General features: G+C 37.6%; 1 protein-coding gene across 1 annotated transcript; it reads left to right on the top strand.

Annotated features, from left to right (window-relative positions):
- Positions 1-10,902: 10,902 nt before the first annotated feature.
- On the top strand, positions 10,903-16,820 carry LOC139701725 (cytoplasmic polyadenylated homeobox-like protein 2). Its single transcript, XM_071601271.1, has 4 exons — positions 10,903-10,915; positions 12,676-12,869; positions 14,809-15,616; positions 16,567-16,820. Exons 1-4 carry the CDS (start codon positions 10,903-10,905, stop codon positions 16,818-16,820), a joined length of 1,269 nt encoding a protein of 422 aa, XP_071457372.1.
- The last annotated feature ends 997 nt before the right edge of the window (positions 16,821-17,817 follow it).

Raw genomic sequence — 17,817 nt, 5'->3', positions numbered from 1 at the left:
ACTGAAATTATAAACCTCCAAATGACCATGAATTTTTAAAAACTATCTTTTTTATTTTTTTAGTGCATTATAGATATATTTAAAATTATCTTAAAGTTGTTTGCAAGAAAACTCTATGTTATATGTGCCCATCAAACATAATTTTAAGTTAGGTGCATAAATGAAAAGTAAATTTTTAATGTTTTATATTAGTGCACAAAATGGTAGGTTGGGTTTGAGATAATCATACAGTGTGGAATAAAATTTGCTTCATTGCAGTCCCCACTACTTCCTCATTCCCTGTTCTTCTCCCTCCCCCATTTTCTTTTTCTATTCTTCTGATGTTCCTTCTATTTATTGTATTGTTATATTTGTGCTTTAGAGGTATACATGCAAGTAAAATTCACTGTAGTATATTGAAATATGTACAGAGCATAATTTGGTAAATTTCACTCCAGGGTTCTTCCCTTTTCCTGTCTCTCCTCCTAGTCCCAAGTCTGTACCTATACTCCATTAGGTCCTGTTTATTTCAATGTCCCTCTCTCATTTTTCCCCCCTTACTTTGTTCTTTTCGAGAAATGACAGAAAACATTCAACCATTAACTTCATGAGCCTGGCTTATTTCACTTATCATGATGTTCTCCAGTTCCATCTACTTACTGGCAAATGCCACAATTTTATTCTTCTTAGTGGCTGAGTAAATTCCATGTGTCTATATACCACATTTTCTTTATCTGTTGATAGGCATCTGGGCTGGTTTCAGAACTTGACTATTGTGAATGGCACTGCTCTAAACATTGAGGCCCCGGTATCACTATAGTATGCTGATTTTAGTTCTTTATGGATAAATACAAAGACATGAAATAGCTGGATCATGTGGTCATTCCATTTCTAGTCTGTTGGGGATTCTCCATAGTGCTTTCCAGAGTAGATGTACTAATATATAACCCATCAACAGTATATGAGTTTACATTTTCTCCCCACTTCCTCCTCAGCATTTATTAATTTGTATTCCTGATGATTGCCATTCTCAATGGATTGAGATGAAATTTCAATGTACTTTTTATTTGCATTTCTCTGATTGTTGAGAATATTGAACATTTTTTCTTGTATTTTTTGGCTATTTGTATTTTTTCTTTTGAGAAATGTCTGTTTAGTTATTTTGCCCATTTATTGATTAGGTTATTTGGGTTTTTTTAGTATTAAATTTTTTTGAGTTCTTTATATACTGTTATTAATCCCTTATCAGATGAGTAGCTGGCAAATATTTTCTTACATTGTGTAGGCTCTTTCTTTATGCTTCTTTCCTTTGTTGGGCAGAAACTTTTTTAAAATTTGTTTTAATTGTTTATATGTGACATTTAATGCACTTTATGCACCATCATAGATGGAGTATAATTTCTCATATTTCTAGTTGTACATGTTGTAGAATCCCACACCATATTCTCTTTATCCATTCATCTGTTGAAAGGCACCTAGGTTGGCACCTAGGTTAGTTATTGTGAGTTGAGCTGCTATAAACATTGGTGTGGATATGTCAATGTAATATGCTGATTTTAAGTCTTTGGTTATAAAACAAGGAGTGACATAAGTTGGTCAACTGATGGTTCCATTCCAAGTTTTCTGAGGTATCTCCATATCACTTGCCACAATGGTTGCACCAATTTTCATTCCCACAAGGAATGTCTGAGTATATCTTTTCCTTCACATTCTTGCCAATGTTTATTGTTTCTAGTGTACTTGCTAATTGCCATTCTGACTGAGGTGAGATGAAATCTTAGAGAAGCTTTGATTTGCATTTCTATAATTGCTAAAGATGTTGAATATTTTTTTCATGTATTTGTGATTGATTGTATTTCTTCTTATGTGAAGTGCCTGTTTAATTCCTTTGCCCATTTATTACTGGGTTATTAGTTATTTTTTGGTATTAAGTTTTTTGAGTTCTTTATGTATCCTGGAGATTATTACTCTATCTGAGGTTCATGTGGTAAAGATTGTGTCCCATTCTGTAGGCTCTCTCATTGTGTTATTGTTTCCTTTGCTGTGAAGAAGCTTTTTTGTTTGAATCCATCCATTTGTTGATTTTATTTTATTTTGTGCTTTAGGGATATTGGTAAGAAAGTCATATCCTAGGCCGAAATGGTGAAGATTTGAACCTACTTTTTCTTCTTTTATGCACAGGGTTTCTATTCTAGTACTTAAGTCTTTGATCCACTTTTTTTTATTGGTTGTTCAAAACATTACAAAGCTCTTGACATATCATATTTCATACATTCGATTCAACTGGGTTATGAACTCTCATTTTTACCCCAAATACAGATTGCAGAATCACATCGGTTACACATCCACATTTTTACAAACTTTTATTCAGGGTGAGGAATAGGGGTTTAAATTAAGTTTATTTCGTTTCATGCAGCTTGATTACATGTATCCCCCTTCCCAAACTTTTGAGGTCATTGTGAATAAAATAGTTTTCCTGATTTCTTTCTTATCTGGTTTATTATTCAAGTATAGAAAAGCTATTGATTTCACTATGCTGATCTTGTATCCTGCTGCTTTGCTAAATTTGTTTATCAGCTCCAGAGACTTCTGATGAAGTTTTGGAGTCTTGTGGATATAGGATCATGTCACAAGCAGCGATCATTTGACTTGTCTGTTTCCTATTTGTGTGTCTTAAATTTCCTTTACTAGCCTCAGTGCTATGACTAGAGTTTCAAGAACTCTATTAAATAAGAGTGATAAGCATACATCCTTGTCTTGTTTCTGATTTAGAGAAAATATTTTCAAAATTTTTTGATCCAGCTTGATGATGTTGCTTTGGGTTCATCATATATATCTTTTATAATGTTGAGGAGAATTACTTTTATCCCTAGTTTCTACAGAGTTTTTAACATGTATGGGTGCTATATTTTGTCAAAGGCTTTTTCTGCCTTAATTCTTGTTCTTAATTCTATTTATATGGTGAATTTCATTTGTGTATGTTGAACCAAATTTGCATTTCTGGGATGAACTTCACTTGATTATGGTGTATTATTTTCTTGATGTGTTTTGGAATGTGATTTGTTCATATTTTATTAAGGATTTTGTGCTTATGTTGATCATGAATATTGGTCTGTAGTTTATTTCCTTGATGAATTTTTGTCATGTTTTGATATCAGTGTGATCTTGGCTTTATATAATAAATTTGACAGTGCTTCTTTTCTTCCTATATCAAGGAATTGTTAGAGGAAGTTTGGCATTATTTCTTTTCTTTTTCTTTTTTTTTGGGGGGGTGGGGGTGGGTGGGAGGCCAGGGACTAAAGCCTGTGTGCTTAACCACTGAAAAATCACCAGTCATTTTCACCTTTTATTGTGAGACAAGGTCTTGTTCAGTTGCATGCAGTCTTGTTATATTCCTGAGTTTGCTCTGAACTTGAGATCCTCTTGCCTCAGCCTCCCAGCAGTTGGGATTATATGAGTGTAGTACTGCATCCAGTTTGAGTTTTGTTTTTCAGTAGAGGGGCACTAGTTCATCTTTCAGAGTTTGAGGGTCTCAGCTGAGAATCCATCTGATCTTGAGCTTTCCTCTGTTGGAAGACTTTTACTTGCTGCTTCTATCTCACTGCGTGATATTGGTAGATTTAGGTTTTCTACATCTTCATGGTTCAATTTGAATAGATCATATGTGTGTAGAAATTTGTCAATATCTTCTAGGTTTTCCTGTTTATTGGAGTATGCACTTTCAAAATAATTTCTAATGATGCCCTGGATTTCAGAAGTGTTTGTGGTGACATCTTCTTCATTTTTAAGTTTGTTGATTTGGGTCTTCTCTCTCTTTTGGTTAGGGATACTCCAACTTATTTATCTTTTCAAAAAACCAACTCTGCACTTCATTAAACTTTGGTATCTTTTTTATTCTCAATTTCATTAATTTTGGCTTTGATCTTAATAATTTTCTGTCTTCTACTGATTTTGGAATGAGTTTGTTCTTCCTTTTCTGGGACTTTGAGGTGTAACATTATACTATTTATTTACAATCCTTCTATTTTTTTTTTTTTAATATAGGCACTCCATTTCATAAAATGGCCTGTTAGAAATGCCATCACACTGTCTCAGACATTTTTATAAGTTGTACCTCTGGTTTCATTTCCCTCTAAGGATTTGTTTTTCCAGGGTTTCTTCTTGGATTCCATTTATCATTCAAAAGCTTATAATTTAATCTCCAGATATTAAAATGATTTGTTTTTATTTCATTACTAATTTCTACTTTTTCATTATGAACAGATAGGATGCAAGGAATTACCTCTGTATTTTTGTAATTGCTAAGATTTTTTTGGTTGTATAAAATATGGTCTATTTTTGAGTTTACATATGCAGCTGAGAAGAAAATAAATTTAGATATTAATGTATGGGATATTTTATAAATATCTCTTGTATTCATAAGATTAATGTGAATTTTTTTAAGTTCTGAAAAGTCTTTACTTGTTTTGTGTCTAGATTACCTATCTGTTTGTGTAAGAGATGTGTTGAAGTCACCTCTTATTACTGTACTAAACTCTATTTTATTCTTTATATTGAGTAGGTCTTGTTTGATGTATGTAGGTGCACAAATGTTTGGGGCATAAATATTTAAAACAATTACATCTCTTTGTTGAATGATTCCCTTAACTAGAATGAAGTGACTTTCTATGTCTCTTCTGACTAATTTTGGCTTAAAACCTATTCTGCCAGATGTGAAAGTAGCTTCTCTTGCTTTTTAAAAAATTCTTTCTTAAAAATATTGAAAATTTCCCACTGAGGTACCTGAAATTCTGTATTTACTTTCTATACCAAACTATCTTTCTGTCCCTTACTGGGCCTCTTAGAAAGATTCCGAACTAGGTAAGGTTCAGCCCAATGTTCTTTTGTGATTTTTGCCACTCCATCTGCTGGAGTCAATTCGAACTGCAGCCCGTTGAACCTGCTCTCAGCTTCTCTGCTTACCCACCAGTCAGTACAGAGGGAATGGAACTGAAAGACTTTTTACTGGGTTTTTGACCAAAACTCTTCATGCCTTTGGATCTTTGTTAGGTGTAAGTACTCTGGAGAGATTAAATCCTTGCACCCCTAGGGCAGAGTAGAAGTTAAGCTCACCTGGGCATCTAGGACTCTATTGCCTTCCGAGTTCTACTCAGGGTGGATTGACAGACCTCTGGGTGGATGGTGCAAGGCAGGGTTCCTGTAGCCCATCTACCGCCCAAATTTGAGTTTCCAAGTCTTCATCCCCAATGTAATTCTGCCCACCTGATCCATCTCCCCTTACCCTTTGCAGTTGATCATTGGTGCCACAGAGCTCTAAAGGAAATTGGATTGCGTTCTTCTGACCCTATTGTAATCACTCTTATTTTACCTGATGTACTCCTGCCTGCACAATTTCCCTGACCCTTTTCTGCTGGTCATTCATGTGTCAGTGGCCTTAAAGAGCAAACAGGATGCATTTTCTTCTGTATCTCTGTCCCAAATTCCCTTGGATCCACTATTCTCTGGGAATGCTTTGGGATTGTGATTTGATAGCTGTGCTTTCGGTCATAGAGTAAACACTTGCTGAGACAGATGAAAACATTTGTTAAGGACTCTCAGGTTCCCATAGAAACAAAACTCAGTATAATCCCCTCAAGCTGGGTCTCCTTCTCACCTACAAAGTGACAAACACAGAGCACTTTTTGTGTGTGAATTTTTCCATTGTGTTTCTCTTTCCCATTTGGTTTCCACTTCCTTTGTAGTGACATAGCACCAGTGTTTCTGCAAGGTTTTAGTGTAGTTTCTTATATCCTTTGTTCACTGCACTAGAATCTTTGGGATTCTCCAAATCTTGAACATACAAATAATGATTTATAATGGTTTTCTTCATACACTCACCTTATTATGAAGCCTTATTTCTGTCATTCAAATTCCAAACAGCAGAGTACAAGGGAAGCTCCTCCTTCCTCTGCTTTGCCATCTTGGGGGATGGCCTGCTAAAAGAGAATATTTTTAAAAAGCCATAAAATGTAATCATGGACTCAACAATGTTAAAAATTTAAGGAAGGGGAAAATTCTGTGAAAGAGTGAAGCAGTCACTGAAACCACCAGTGAAATTATTCCTAGGGTGCTGGGTGTAGGGTTGTGTGCTTGTCATTCCAGAGACTGAGAAGGCTAAGGTGGGAGTATTGCAAGTTTGAAGCCAGCCTCAACTAAGAAAGGCCCTAAGCAACTTAGTGAAATCCTGTCTCAAAATAAAATTAAAAATGCCTAGACATTTAACTCAATGATACAGTTTCCTGGCAACAAAAGTTTTAAAAATTATTCCTACGAATTTCAGTGGCATTTTTTTTTAACTTTTTTGTCACTGGTGAAGGGTCAAACATCTGCCAGTAATGATAGAGATATGTGGCAGTTCTGAAATATCTATACATATATAGAACAAAATAAAACCCACAGTTCCTTTTGGAGTTCCTTTACTAGGATGCAGTTATGCAAAATGAAAATGTCTTTCAACATTCCAAGCTTTGAATTGCCAGTAATCAAGACAGAAATACTATTTTTAAATATCTCAGACCCTTTCTGAGACTTTTTGTGGTCAGGTTTCCCTGGCTAGCCTCCTCTTCAGGATGGGTAGTTTTTTTTTTTTTTTTTTCCTTGCTAGGACTATGTGGTAAGGCCCAAACTGGTAGAAAAACCACATTTCACCAGTCACATTAAGGCATATGCATGGCCATGAGAAATGCTTACCTAATTCAAGAGAAATCAAAGTTTCATTATTTTAGAGAATTGTGGGATGTTATGAGCCAAACTAAATTTGCCTTGAGCAAACAAACTTCATTTTACCCTGAGACTCCATTTTATATAAAAATACTTCTCCCACGAGAAGACCCAGTTTCTGCCATTCTGCTTAGCACAGCTAGGTCAACAACACATAGCCTTTGAAAAATGTTTCTTTTATGCAATGTAAGATGTTGTTCGTTTTGTCTGAATGTTTCTCGCATGTGTACTATACCCTGAACTGGGTGATTCTGACCCACTTCCTACATTACTATGGTTTTGACTTACTGGTAGATTGTGGTTTTTAGCTATAAAAACGTACCCTTCCTGATGCACAATGTCAAAGATCGCAGAGGGGACTTGATTGCTACTCTTCTCACCTGCCATGACAAACAAATTTTAATGTCCTGCTTCAATACTGACCAGTGATTTAGTTTAAATGTGGCACACTAATCATTGCCCCACTGGAAGAAATATTTCTGAGGGCCTGTTTAGTGCCAGGGGTAATGCATGGTCCCAGAAGTACATCAGAGATGAAGGTCAATGCAGTCGGGGGCTCTCGGGTTGGCACAGTGTAGTTCACCTCACAGGAAAATCAATCATAGGGATTTAATAGGGACAATTTTCACTATTTTGCATTGATCCTGTGAGATTCTGCATTCAGGGATTGTGACCAGGAATGTCCTCAGGACATTGATTAACTAATGAACAAAGAGGAAGGCATAATAAGTGTGGAGACTTTGTGGGGCAAAGGGGACACCAGAGGTGAATTTTCTGACTCAAATCTTCAATTTTTTCCTAGAATTTCAGGGACATGTGAGACTATAACAGGGTTTCTCTCTCTAGGCCAGTCACAGCAGCTTAGGGGGACCCTGATTCAGAATACAAAATAAAAATTATTAGGAATGGAGCTTCCTGGCAAAGTGACCTTTGGATCAAGTACAAGTAAAGAAAGTAATTAAAAAAAATAATAATAAGTAACAATGATTAATTTTGTTGATAATTGAAATATCTACTCCATTTTGTCCTAAACAATACTGGTTTTTATGTACCCTTGAAGAGGTTAGAGGTGGAACAAAGTATCTACTAATAAATATTAGCTATTTTTCTTAGCATTATTATGGTTAAGTGAACTAAATTCTGAGGTGTGGGAGAATGAGGCAAGCAGCTAACGTTTAGGTGGACAAAATAGAAATTCAGTGTATGGTCAATTGATACCAAATTATCTCAACAAAATTTAATGTTCTACAAGCCAACTGTTGAGTAATCAGTTTGCCAAATGAATCTAATTTATGGAGTGCGGTTTTGAGACTTCCACAGGAATATTAATTAGCCTTCCTGACCATGTTTCCTTTCCATCATGAAAACAAAAGAAGTGTTATTGTGTTGTTGTTGTTGTTGTTGATTTTAATTTTGAACCTAGGGACACTTTGGCATTGAGCCTTTTCCCAAATTCTTTTTATTCTATTTCAAAATTTTTAGACATGCTCTAATTTAGTTACTTAGTTTCTCACTATGATCCAGACTAACCTTGAACTTTAAGTCTTCCTGCTTCTGCCTCTGGAATACTTGGATTCCAGGTGTGCAGCCCCATACCATGCAGGATTATGTATTCTTAAAAGTTTACCTGAGTGGCTGGGATTTTTACTTGATGGCAGAGTGCTTGCCTCCTATTTCTGAGGCACTGGGTTTCATCCTCAGTACCACATAAAAATAAATTAATAAAATAAACATATCATGTTTATCTACAACTAATTATTTTTTTAAAAAAACTGAGTTCACCAGAATGTTGATATTTCTGAGCCTGAGATTGGCTGTTCAAAACTCTTTTACTGCATGGCTCCATCTGCAGGACCTGGTGTGTGCTGGGTTCTTACCTTCACAGACATTTATAACAAGGATGAAGGACTTAGATCACATGCTCTGAAGCCGAGCTTCACATACAAAATGTGAACCAGGAAAAAACAAAAAAGGTTGGCCAAAATGTTTGATGACTTGGAAAAATTACCCAGGAGAACGGGCCATTTGGAGCTGATTCCTTGGTGTAAATCATGGAGTGAGCTCTGAGGAGAACCTGTCAGGAGTTGAGAAGAGAATGAGAACAAGGCAGCAAGGGTGTCTGTCCAGGTGGATTTGATGGAGGAGGGGAGGAAAGGATGTCACTACTTGGCTTGAATTCAGGGTACTCAGAAAGGAGTGAAACAAAGATGATGGAAACTTTGAATTACTGAGATCAAAAAAGGAAAAAAATCCAGAGAAATCAATGTAAGGCCATCCGTTTCATTGGACTGTTAGAAGAACTCACCAATATCAAATTTTGGTATAATATTGGACAAAATGATTTCATACTAAAACACCAACAAATTTTAAAAAAACAGCAAGTTTATAAATAATAAAGGAAAAGAAAAAAAAGGACCCTTAATCTCTGACCTTTAAAATGGTCTCATACAAACAATGTACTTATAATCAAGCTAAGTACATAGACACACAAATTTCTGGAATGAGAATAAGATACCCGCTTCCACTTTGCTTCTAGGAATGAACCAGTGGCCACTAACACTGAGTATTATAGCGAGACCTTGAATTTAATTTAATTTATTTATTTTAAGGCCAGGCCCTGGCTCCATTTCCAGGTACAATTATGATGTTCTGCCTCAGTCACCTGTGTTGCTGGGGTTACAAATTTGTGCCACTGCATTCATGTTTTATTTTGCTTTAAAACATTCTTTTTTTCTCCTTTGAGATTATATTGAACATGGTCAAAGTACATAAAGGCTCAAAAGGCTGGTTTGGTTATTCAATATGCATGACACCTGAAAATGTACAAAAAAAGTAAAATGAAAATAAAAACTACAAATTTTTCTTTCTAAAGTACTTTGAAGAAATAAAAAGAAAGGAGCCTTCTGTGTTGCAGTCATGTTGTGGTTTTGGTGAGTGGCAGGAGAGAACATGTCATCTGTTGGTGGCAGTGAATAAGTGGGAGATGGGCCTCCTTAGAACCAGTTGGTGGACCTCCATACATGAAAGTGATCAATGTTAGCCATCAGCAGAGGAACCTGTGGCTAGCGGGAGTGGGATCTCAGAACAATGCAGATGGCTTTGGGGGCAACTGGTGGCTCAACCCAATTTTGGTTGCTCTAATCTCTCAGTCTCCCATCTCCTCCAAACCTTCTGGTTCCTAAAATCTTCCCTCATGTGCCCCAAAGCACACACAGTGCCTCAAATAGCAGATTGTCCTAAGCAGACAGCATCCAGCCCATCTGCTGTCATAGCCTGTGAAGGCCCTCCATGAATTTAACTGCCAACAAATCTGTTTGTTGGGACTCTTCTTCGTTTTTGGTTACAGAGAAAATGTCTATCGTGGAATTAAGTTAGAGTACTGTATTCCTTCAGCTGTTTTTGTTTTAAAATTTTAATTTCTGCACTATTGCCATTAACTTGCCAAGAAGAAACAATAAAATAAAAAAAAAAAATTAAAAAACGACTGTGAGTGTAGTTTGCAGTAGAGTGCCTATATGTTCATGCCACCTTACTGAAAACAAGAATAAAAGGTGTTTTTTTTTTTTTTTTTTTTTTTAACAATGATCTAAGTTTCATAAAATATTAGTCAATGTCTTAAAATATTTTCATTCAATTCTAGTGCATGGTCTCTCCTACTTTTAAGCTCAAAACTGCTTAAGCAATACTATATCAAGTGATGTAGCTCCTCTTTGAGTCAGACTGTCAGAACTCAGAGTGTGTGGGCTGTGACAGTGTGATGAGTGGAGGTTTGAGGTCAGTGGCTCAAGAAGGCCTAAACAGCTCTGTTTCTGGTACCCTCAAGTCCAAGTGGGCATTAAGTTGTACCGACATTCTATGGGTGTTGCAGAGATTAAATAAGTTTATTTTCAGTGGGTGCTCAATAAAGGGAAGCTAGGATTGGAAGAAGTATGTTATGTTAAAAGTAATCAGAAGAGTCTAGGCTGTGCTGTGGGCTAGGGCGGGGCTGAGTTGGCTGCCCCAGGGACCTTGTCAGGCCCTGGGGCAGGGGGCGTGATATGGTTATTGGCGTCATCACTGGGGGTGGAGCCATCTGTGGGCGTGTCTAGAATGGGTATATTAGAGGATGCTGCTCCAGAGTTCCTCAGTTTATCAGGGAGAACGCCTGAGGAGTAGAAGTGCAACATGGCTTCCAAAGGTGAGGTTCTTTGTTGGAGGACTGAGATATGATATTTTGTGGCAGGGTGTGGTCTGCATGCAAGAGATTTCTTATAATATTTAGAGATATTTTGAAATATTTCCAAGCCAAACCATATATCTGGTAGTCCCACTTAAAAAATCAAAAATGAAGCAGCATGCCAAGAAGATGTGCAGCATGGTTGAATGGATCAAGTAAGATTGGCCAGGTACTGCTCTGGGTTGAGGTCCAGGGATTAGTTCTTTGGGGTTTTGTTGTCTTTTTTTCCTTGTAAGATGAAGAGGTAGCCTAGCATGTTCTGTGTGCCTATCATCCCAGGTATGTGGGTAGCTGAGGCGGGAGGATCCTGACTTCATGGCCAGTCTAGGGGTTTTAGATATTAATGGGGATAGAGGTGGTAAAGGGCCCACAGTGAAGAGAAAACTAAATACAAATCAACAGGATAGGCTGGGGTGTGGCTCAGTAGCAGAGTGCTTGCCTAGCAGGCAGGAGCCTACATGCATGAGGCCCTGGGTCTCTTCTGGCTTCCTCCAGCACAATCCAAAGAAACCAAAGCCAAAGAAAGATCTGGGCATAGCTTAAGTGTAGGATACTTGCCTAGCATTTCCCAAGTCCTAGGTTAGATATCCAGAACCCAAGGGTGAATGAGGGGTGAGAAAATATACTAGAAAAATTTAATGAGTGGTGCTGGGGATTGTTTTTTGAGTTCAGAATTTTTTTTTTTTAATATTCTGTGCAATTTAGAAACAAATTGGAAAAATGTAAACCTAGGATACAGGAAGAGATATTGGCACATCGTTTGTGTGACTAGTGGACTTTCAAAAGTCTTTGTTGTAGTCCTGATTTCTTTTTTGTAGATGAACCCTTGCTGAAAGGTGAAGGCTGTGCATTCAGGTCTTGCTGTCTTGCAACTTATACATGACCCTCCTCCCCAAATGAACATAGTGGACCCAGGAGTCCACTGGGCATATGGTCTCAGAGACAAAAATATGCAGGAAAGCCCCCCCTCACCCCAAAGACAACAACAGTGTTGAATTACTGCAGTCTGTTTGGGATGTGAATGTCTCCACAAAGCCATCATGGATCTCAGGTGAGCAGGCGCCAGAGGCCCTGCTTCTACCTATGGGGCTACTGCAGTCCACAGGTCTATATCATTGATTGCCATCTTTACTACTGAGCTTCCACTTCAAATGCCTCATGTGTTTCAAACATTTGAAGCATGAAGGGTCATGTAAGTCATGTAAGTCATGTAAACATGCTCCCCAAACTTCAAGTATCCTTTATTTAACTATTATGTTGAAGGATAAGCTCACTTTGAATGTCCTAGTTTGAGCAAAATATCAAAGTGGTCATTATGATCAATATTTGTCCCATCCCAATGCTTCCTTCCTATTTTATATAATCTTATTCCTCCCGTACTCTCCCACCAACCATTTAATGTGTTGGTTATCAGATTGATGTGAGGTGGTTTATCTGTATTTCCTCTATTGTTGTTATGACTGAGCATTTTTAATTGGTCTCTTTTTATATATTTTGAATTATAGTTAGACTAAAATTCTTCTCTACCATGCAGATCATAGTCTCATGTTTTCCTCATATTTTTAAGGATCAGCAGTTAATCCATTTTGGGTGTTATTAATATGAATAAGTTGTGAGGCAGAGCTCTGCATTGTAAAAATCTTGGAGAACAAATAGTATTATTTTCGTCTGGATGTTACTGGCAACCCTCAATCATTTTCTTTCTGTTTTTGTACTTTCAGCATCTTCAGTTGAAGATAGTTCAATGGAAGTAGGAGAAACAAAACAGGAAAGGGGAATAGGAAAACCGCGGCACACATTTACAAAACATGACTTGGAGATTCTTAATCGATCATTTGAACAGAATTCCTACCCAGATTTTGGGATCCGGGAAGAGCTGGCGAAACAAATAAATTGCCCCATAAGTGCAATCAATGTAAGTCAAAATTTGGAAAACTTGCATGAACATATCTTTTAGTATGTGATACAGGAAATACAAAAATTGTTTGAAAATATTTTATGTCAGTTCTTCACATAGGATATTGTTGATCCTTTTCAAATATTCATTTCCGTGTGGGTGTGACTTGATTATATTACTTTTATGAAAAAATCAACAACTGTGAAGCAACTTTGGGAGTAGGCACCCATTAACATGCTCAGTAAGTATTTAGAATAGAAACTGTGCCGGCTTTTGATCATGGTGCTGGCTATGGAATGATGGAGAACTGGGAAGATTGGATATTTTCAATGTGGGACAAGTAGTTTGCAGAGGTTTTGAATATTCAGTGAGAGGAGTTAAGGATGGCACTTCAATTTGTCCTGATTTGTTTCGTGGCAGAGACAATAGAGGTTTTTACTTGAGATCTGTTAAGTATGGTATGCCAATCTAACTGCCAAGAGGTGATCACCCAAGGTGCAGGATAAAGGAATTGGTTCGAATTATGTCCCAAATGAGGTACCTCACAGCATTAGTAGGCATGTTGTAGTCATTTGGTACATGAACCAATATTTTGTTTTGGGAATTTCTCATATGGTCATTTTTTTGAATTATTGTTTAAGCTGCACAAAGTTTTACTGTATTTGGATTGCCCTACTACACAGTAAATTGGGTTTGCATATATATTTCTTCCATCATTATCCATTGGTTATTGAAAATATTTGTTGTTTGAGACCAGGAGAACATTTTCTTAGAGCAAATAAGAAAGGGAATATAATAACAGTGTTGCAAAATAAAAGAATAGCAAATTCTCTGTAAGCTATGAAGGTATTTTATTACAAAAGTTCCATGTACTGGAAACATTTCAAACATGCTGTAAATCAATGATGCTATACAAATAAGTAGAGAATCTTAACAAGATAATGACTGGGAGAGGAATTTGTTTGAAAAGCAGTGCAATTGTTTAGAATTGGCCCATTTGTTCTGGAAGAAACAATGGTCAGGGAGAGGATCCTAGGAGGTCTGGATATGAGAAAGCAAGCATCTGCATTTTGGTCTCATCATTTATACCAACTAACTAACTGTTGACAAATTACGGATGCTCACATCTTATTTTCTTTGTGATTAATTATATTTGAGGAGAAAATGAGAGCATGTGTTTTGAGGTACCAGTTTTGTTATGTAGAGTTACAATTGTAAACAGCCAAAGTGTGGATCAAAGATTCTTCTAGATGTTAATCTAAACTCATGTTGATTTGGAGATAGGTTTCAGGAGTGATCAAATCCAAAAGGCTTCTAGACACTATTGACTGTGACTCTCTACAACCCTACACAATTAAGTTACGTAGTCTGAAAAGCATTTTGTCATTTTTAAACACATCCCTCAAAGCTTGGTAGACATGGCTGGCATTGCAATTATCCTCAATTGATGCCGAAAGAAAAACACAGACTAGAGTTGTTCTATTCAATTATTAGGATCACATCTGTAATGCAATGTCCAGCTTTGACAAACATTTGTTTGTTCTCTTTAGGGCTTTTGAATGCAACAAATTTATGAATGACCTTACAGTACATGGAGTCATGAATGGGTGTTGATGGGGCAGCTTGAGAAAAATTAAGAGGCTGTGGGAAAGTGTGTAGGACACCTTCTAGGTTGTAAAGAGATTGCTGAGAGACTTTGAAAATCCTGTGTTAATATGGACAGAAGGGTGTGTTGCAGATTCTGAGAAGAGTTGGGAGTTTGGAATTGTGTACTCTTTATAACCTGAACAATAATCTCCATGATTCACCGCAGAATGGATTGTTTTTTGGGGGTCTACTCCAGGTCAGGAAGCAAATCAGTGATAATGCTGAAACTAAGCTTTAGTATGAAACATTTGTCTGAAAATATGTGGTTTTTTTTTTTTTTTTTTTTTTTTTTTTTTTTTTTTTTTTTTAGATTTGGTATCAAAACAAAAGATCCAGATTACGACTTAGAGAGAAACAGAGAGTATTTGTCATCAGGAGACGACGACAGTTCCAGGTCCAAGGGCATCATCCTGTTTTAGAAAACCAGGAGTCCAGGATGCAGTATGACAGCAACACCACTGCACAGTCTTCTGGCCTCCAACAGGCTCCTCACGGAAAAGCTGGCTTCTTTCCTGTGGAGACATGGCGACATCCCCGGGAAGAGAATGGCTCATGTGATGATGTGTTCACAGGCATTAGAAGAGAACCAAATTGTCCTTCACTGGTTCAAGGGGCCAGAGGAAGTGGACCTTCCCCCAGGTTCAGTCAAGCCATCTATAGTCATTCTGCTTCATCTGTGCAGAATTTTGAGAAGGTCCTGATCACAACAGAAAAAAGCCATCAGAGCATGCACTTGCCTTTGTCCTGTGTCAGTATTGGGCAGGGAAAGATGCAGCAGCAGCAGGAACAGCAGCCCTCTGGTCTGTGTGAAGGACAGGGGCAGAGTGACTGGGTTTATTATAATCCACAGCTGCAACAGCCACAGAGTTACCAAGAGAAGCTCTCAGTTCAGGGCCCACTTCAAATGTATCAGAAGCATGATGAATTCTGGAAGAAGTTGCCGTCCCTTCAACAAGAGCAGGATGCCAATTGGCAAGAGAATGGAGAAGACTCCAGTTCTCAGGTTCAGTGCACATCTCCTCCACAAAATGAGATGTGTTTGGTTCCAGAGTCTTTTGTATTAGATGGACAACAAGTTGCTAGGGAGCAGGCCAGATCTCCAACACAACAGGCCTGGGGTGAGGGGTATGAAGAATATGATGAATGGGCACAAATTATAAATGTAGTACTTGGCTTTTAGTTAGAGAGCAATAGGCATAAGTCATCCTATAATCTGACTCAGGGCGAGAGCTAGGACTCTCTTGAATCTGCACATAAAGTTACTCAGTTCAGAAAACTTCCATGAAAAATATATAAGAACAAAAAAAAAAAAAAAACACAAATGCCCACAAAAATTTAAAAAAATTAAAAACCAACTAAATAATAAATAACAACTCCCACAATCCTTCATACAGCCTTCTTTATCCCAGCTAACAGCCCACTCCTCACATTTTCCTGAACTCTCAGTGTCTTTTGGAGGGGTAGCAGTATCCACCAGTGGTAGATCCCTGATTGTGCCTCTTGTAGTGCTCTGGAGAAAGTTGGACTCACGCAGCCACTACCACAGCAACAGGCACAAAGACAACACTTGCCAAATTCAAATCAATGTGTGCTTTAGGTAGATCCGTCTTGCACAGCCCTGTCTCACAAATGATCTCCAACTTGGATATAAGATCCTCTAAAATGCCTTTGTATGGATGGGTCTGCAGATTCCTGCTCTCTTCTCTGAAAAAGAACAACATGTTCAAGATGTTGTAGCCTGCCAGGACAGCCCGTACCCTCAGAAATTTGAGAGTGCCATTGGCATCACGATGGATTTTCATGTGTGTCCACCCTCACAAACAAACAAACAAAAACCAAGCCTGGATATATGAAGAAAACACTTCAGCCAGAATGGCTTGAAAAGAACTCACAAGAGTGCTTAAATTTAGCCTTTTAGAAAAGACTTCTGCTGGTATGGGTGTCCAGAAACTGTCTGTTTAAGTTTGGACTCTCATCTCCCTGGTTCTTTAACACAGTTGCCAAGACTTATTGTTTAGAAATATGTGTTGTAGTTCTTTTTACTTTTGCCTTTAAAATTTCCCCGCAGCCTTCAACTCTCCCATTGTGCTCACAGTGAATGTACCTGGGGTGTACTGTGGCAGGCATGTGCCTGTTGCTGTGTCATTCCATTTCCAATTCACATTCTTGGCAGAATCTTTCTCTGACCATAATTTATTTGGATACCTCCATCCTCCTAAATGGGCTCCCCGAGTTTTGGCACTGAAAGCAGAACTTGTACTGAAGCCACAGCTCCAGCGATTGCAACTTGCAGAACTCCTCAAGGCTCCTGCACTGAGATGAGGGCCCTGTGTGTGAATCCATAGTGTTCTGACCGTCACCTGTGCATGAGGTACATGACATGTGAGGGTGCCCAGGGGAGCCTTTGGATATTGATGATCTGAGTTTTTGAGACAAACCTCAAAGACAGTTGTATCATGGAACTTTTCACTTGGAACGAGTTTCACCATTTGGGATTCAAGGACATAGAACACCTTGAAGTCTTCCACCAGAGAGTTTCCTGTCTCTCCAACAGCTCCTGTGGACACAGCTCTGCAGGCTACATCCCTCGCATCACTATGGGGCACCATTCACACATTGCAGCTGGTGATGCTCTTCCTGAATATCCTGTTGACTCCTGAGGTGTTTTGTGTAGAATCAGGCCAAGCCTACAGAATTTTTTGTCAGTCCTTTTTAATTTGCTATCATAATAACTTATTACAAAACAGTGTATACTCGTTATTGTCATCTAACCAACACCAGGAGTAGTGAACATCTTTAAATCATACATTTATAGTTGTTGTCCTTTGCCCACCCTCTTACAACCATTGTGAAGAGTTTCAGATGCTATGTTTGTCGACGTGTCTCACATTCGTTTAAGTGTGAAATTCTGAAATGATATTAAATGACTTAATAAAATGTGTTTTGCATGCATTTACAAGGCGTGTAACATACAAATCTTTATTTTGTAAACACCTTCCTTCATAGAGTGAAGGAAGATGTTTGGATTAGAAATAAAGTGCAGGTGTACTTTAAGATTAATGGTTAATGATAGGTTAAGAGATTTAGAGTATTATTAGATAGTTTGGCATTAGTTAATAAGAAAATAATATATCTTGGGAAAAAGAGTACATCTTGGGAAAATCTGAAAAATGTAATTTAGTGATGCATTTTATTAATGATTCTGTACCCTTAATAATTGAAAACTAAACATCAAATCTTGAAAAATGTAAATTGATAGTACACTTTTCTGTCCCCTAATGATCATTAAGGAAATGTCATGTCTTGACAAAGGTTTGAA

The sequence above is a fragment of the Marmota flaviventris genome, chromosome 14 (assembly GCF_047511675.1).
Source record: "Marmota flaviventris isolate mMarFla1 chromosome 14, mMarFla1.hap1, whole genome shotgun sequence".
In the NCBI taxonomy this organism is placed as follows: Eukaryota; Metazoa; Chordata; class Mammalia; order Rodentia; family Sciuridae; genus Marmota; species Marmota flaviventris.
Note: the sequence above shows the minus strand (reverse complement) of the source record. Positions and strands in the feature narration are given on the sequence as shown.

Excerpts from the sequence above, each read along its gene's own strand:
- LOC139701725 (XM_071601271.1), top strand. Across the intron at positions 12,870-14,808 it reads GCCCCATAAGTGCAATCAAT|ATTTGGTATCAAAACAAAAG; the intron begins GTAAGTCAAAAT and ends TTTTTTTTTTAG. Across the intron at positions 15,617-16,566 it reads TCCAACACAACAGGCCTGGG|CCTTCAACTCTCCCATTGTG; the intron begins GTGAGGGGTATG and ends ATTTCCCCGCAG.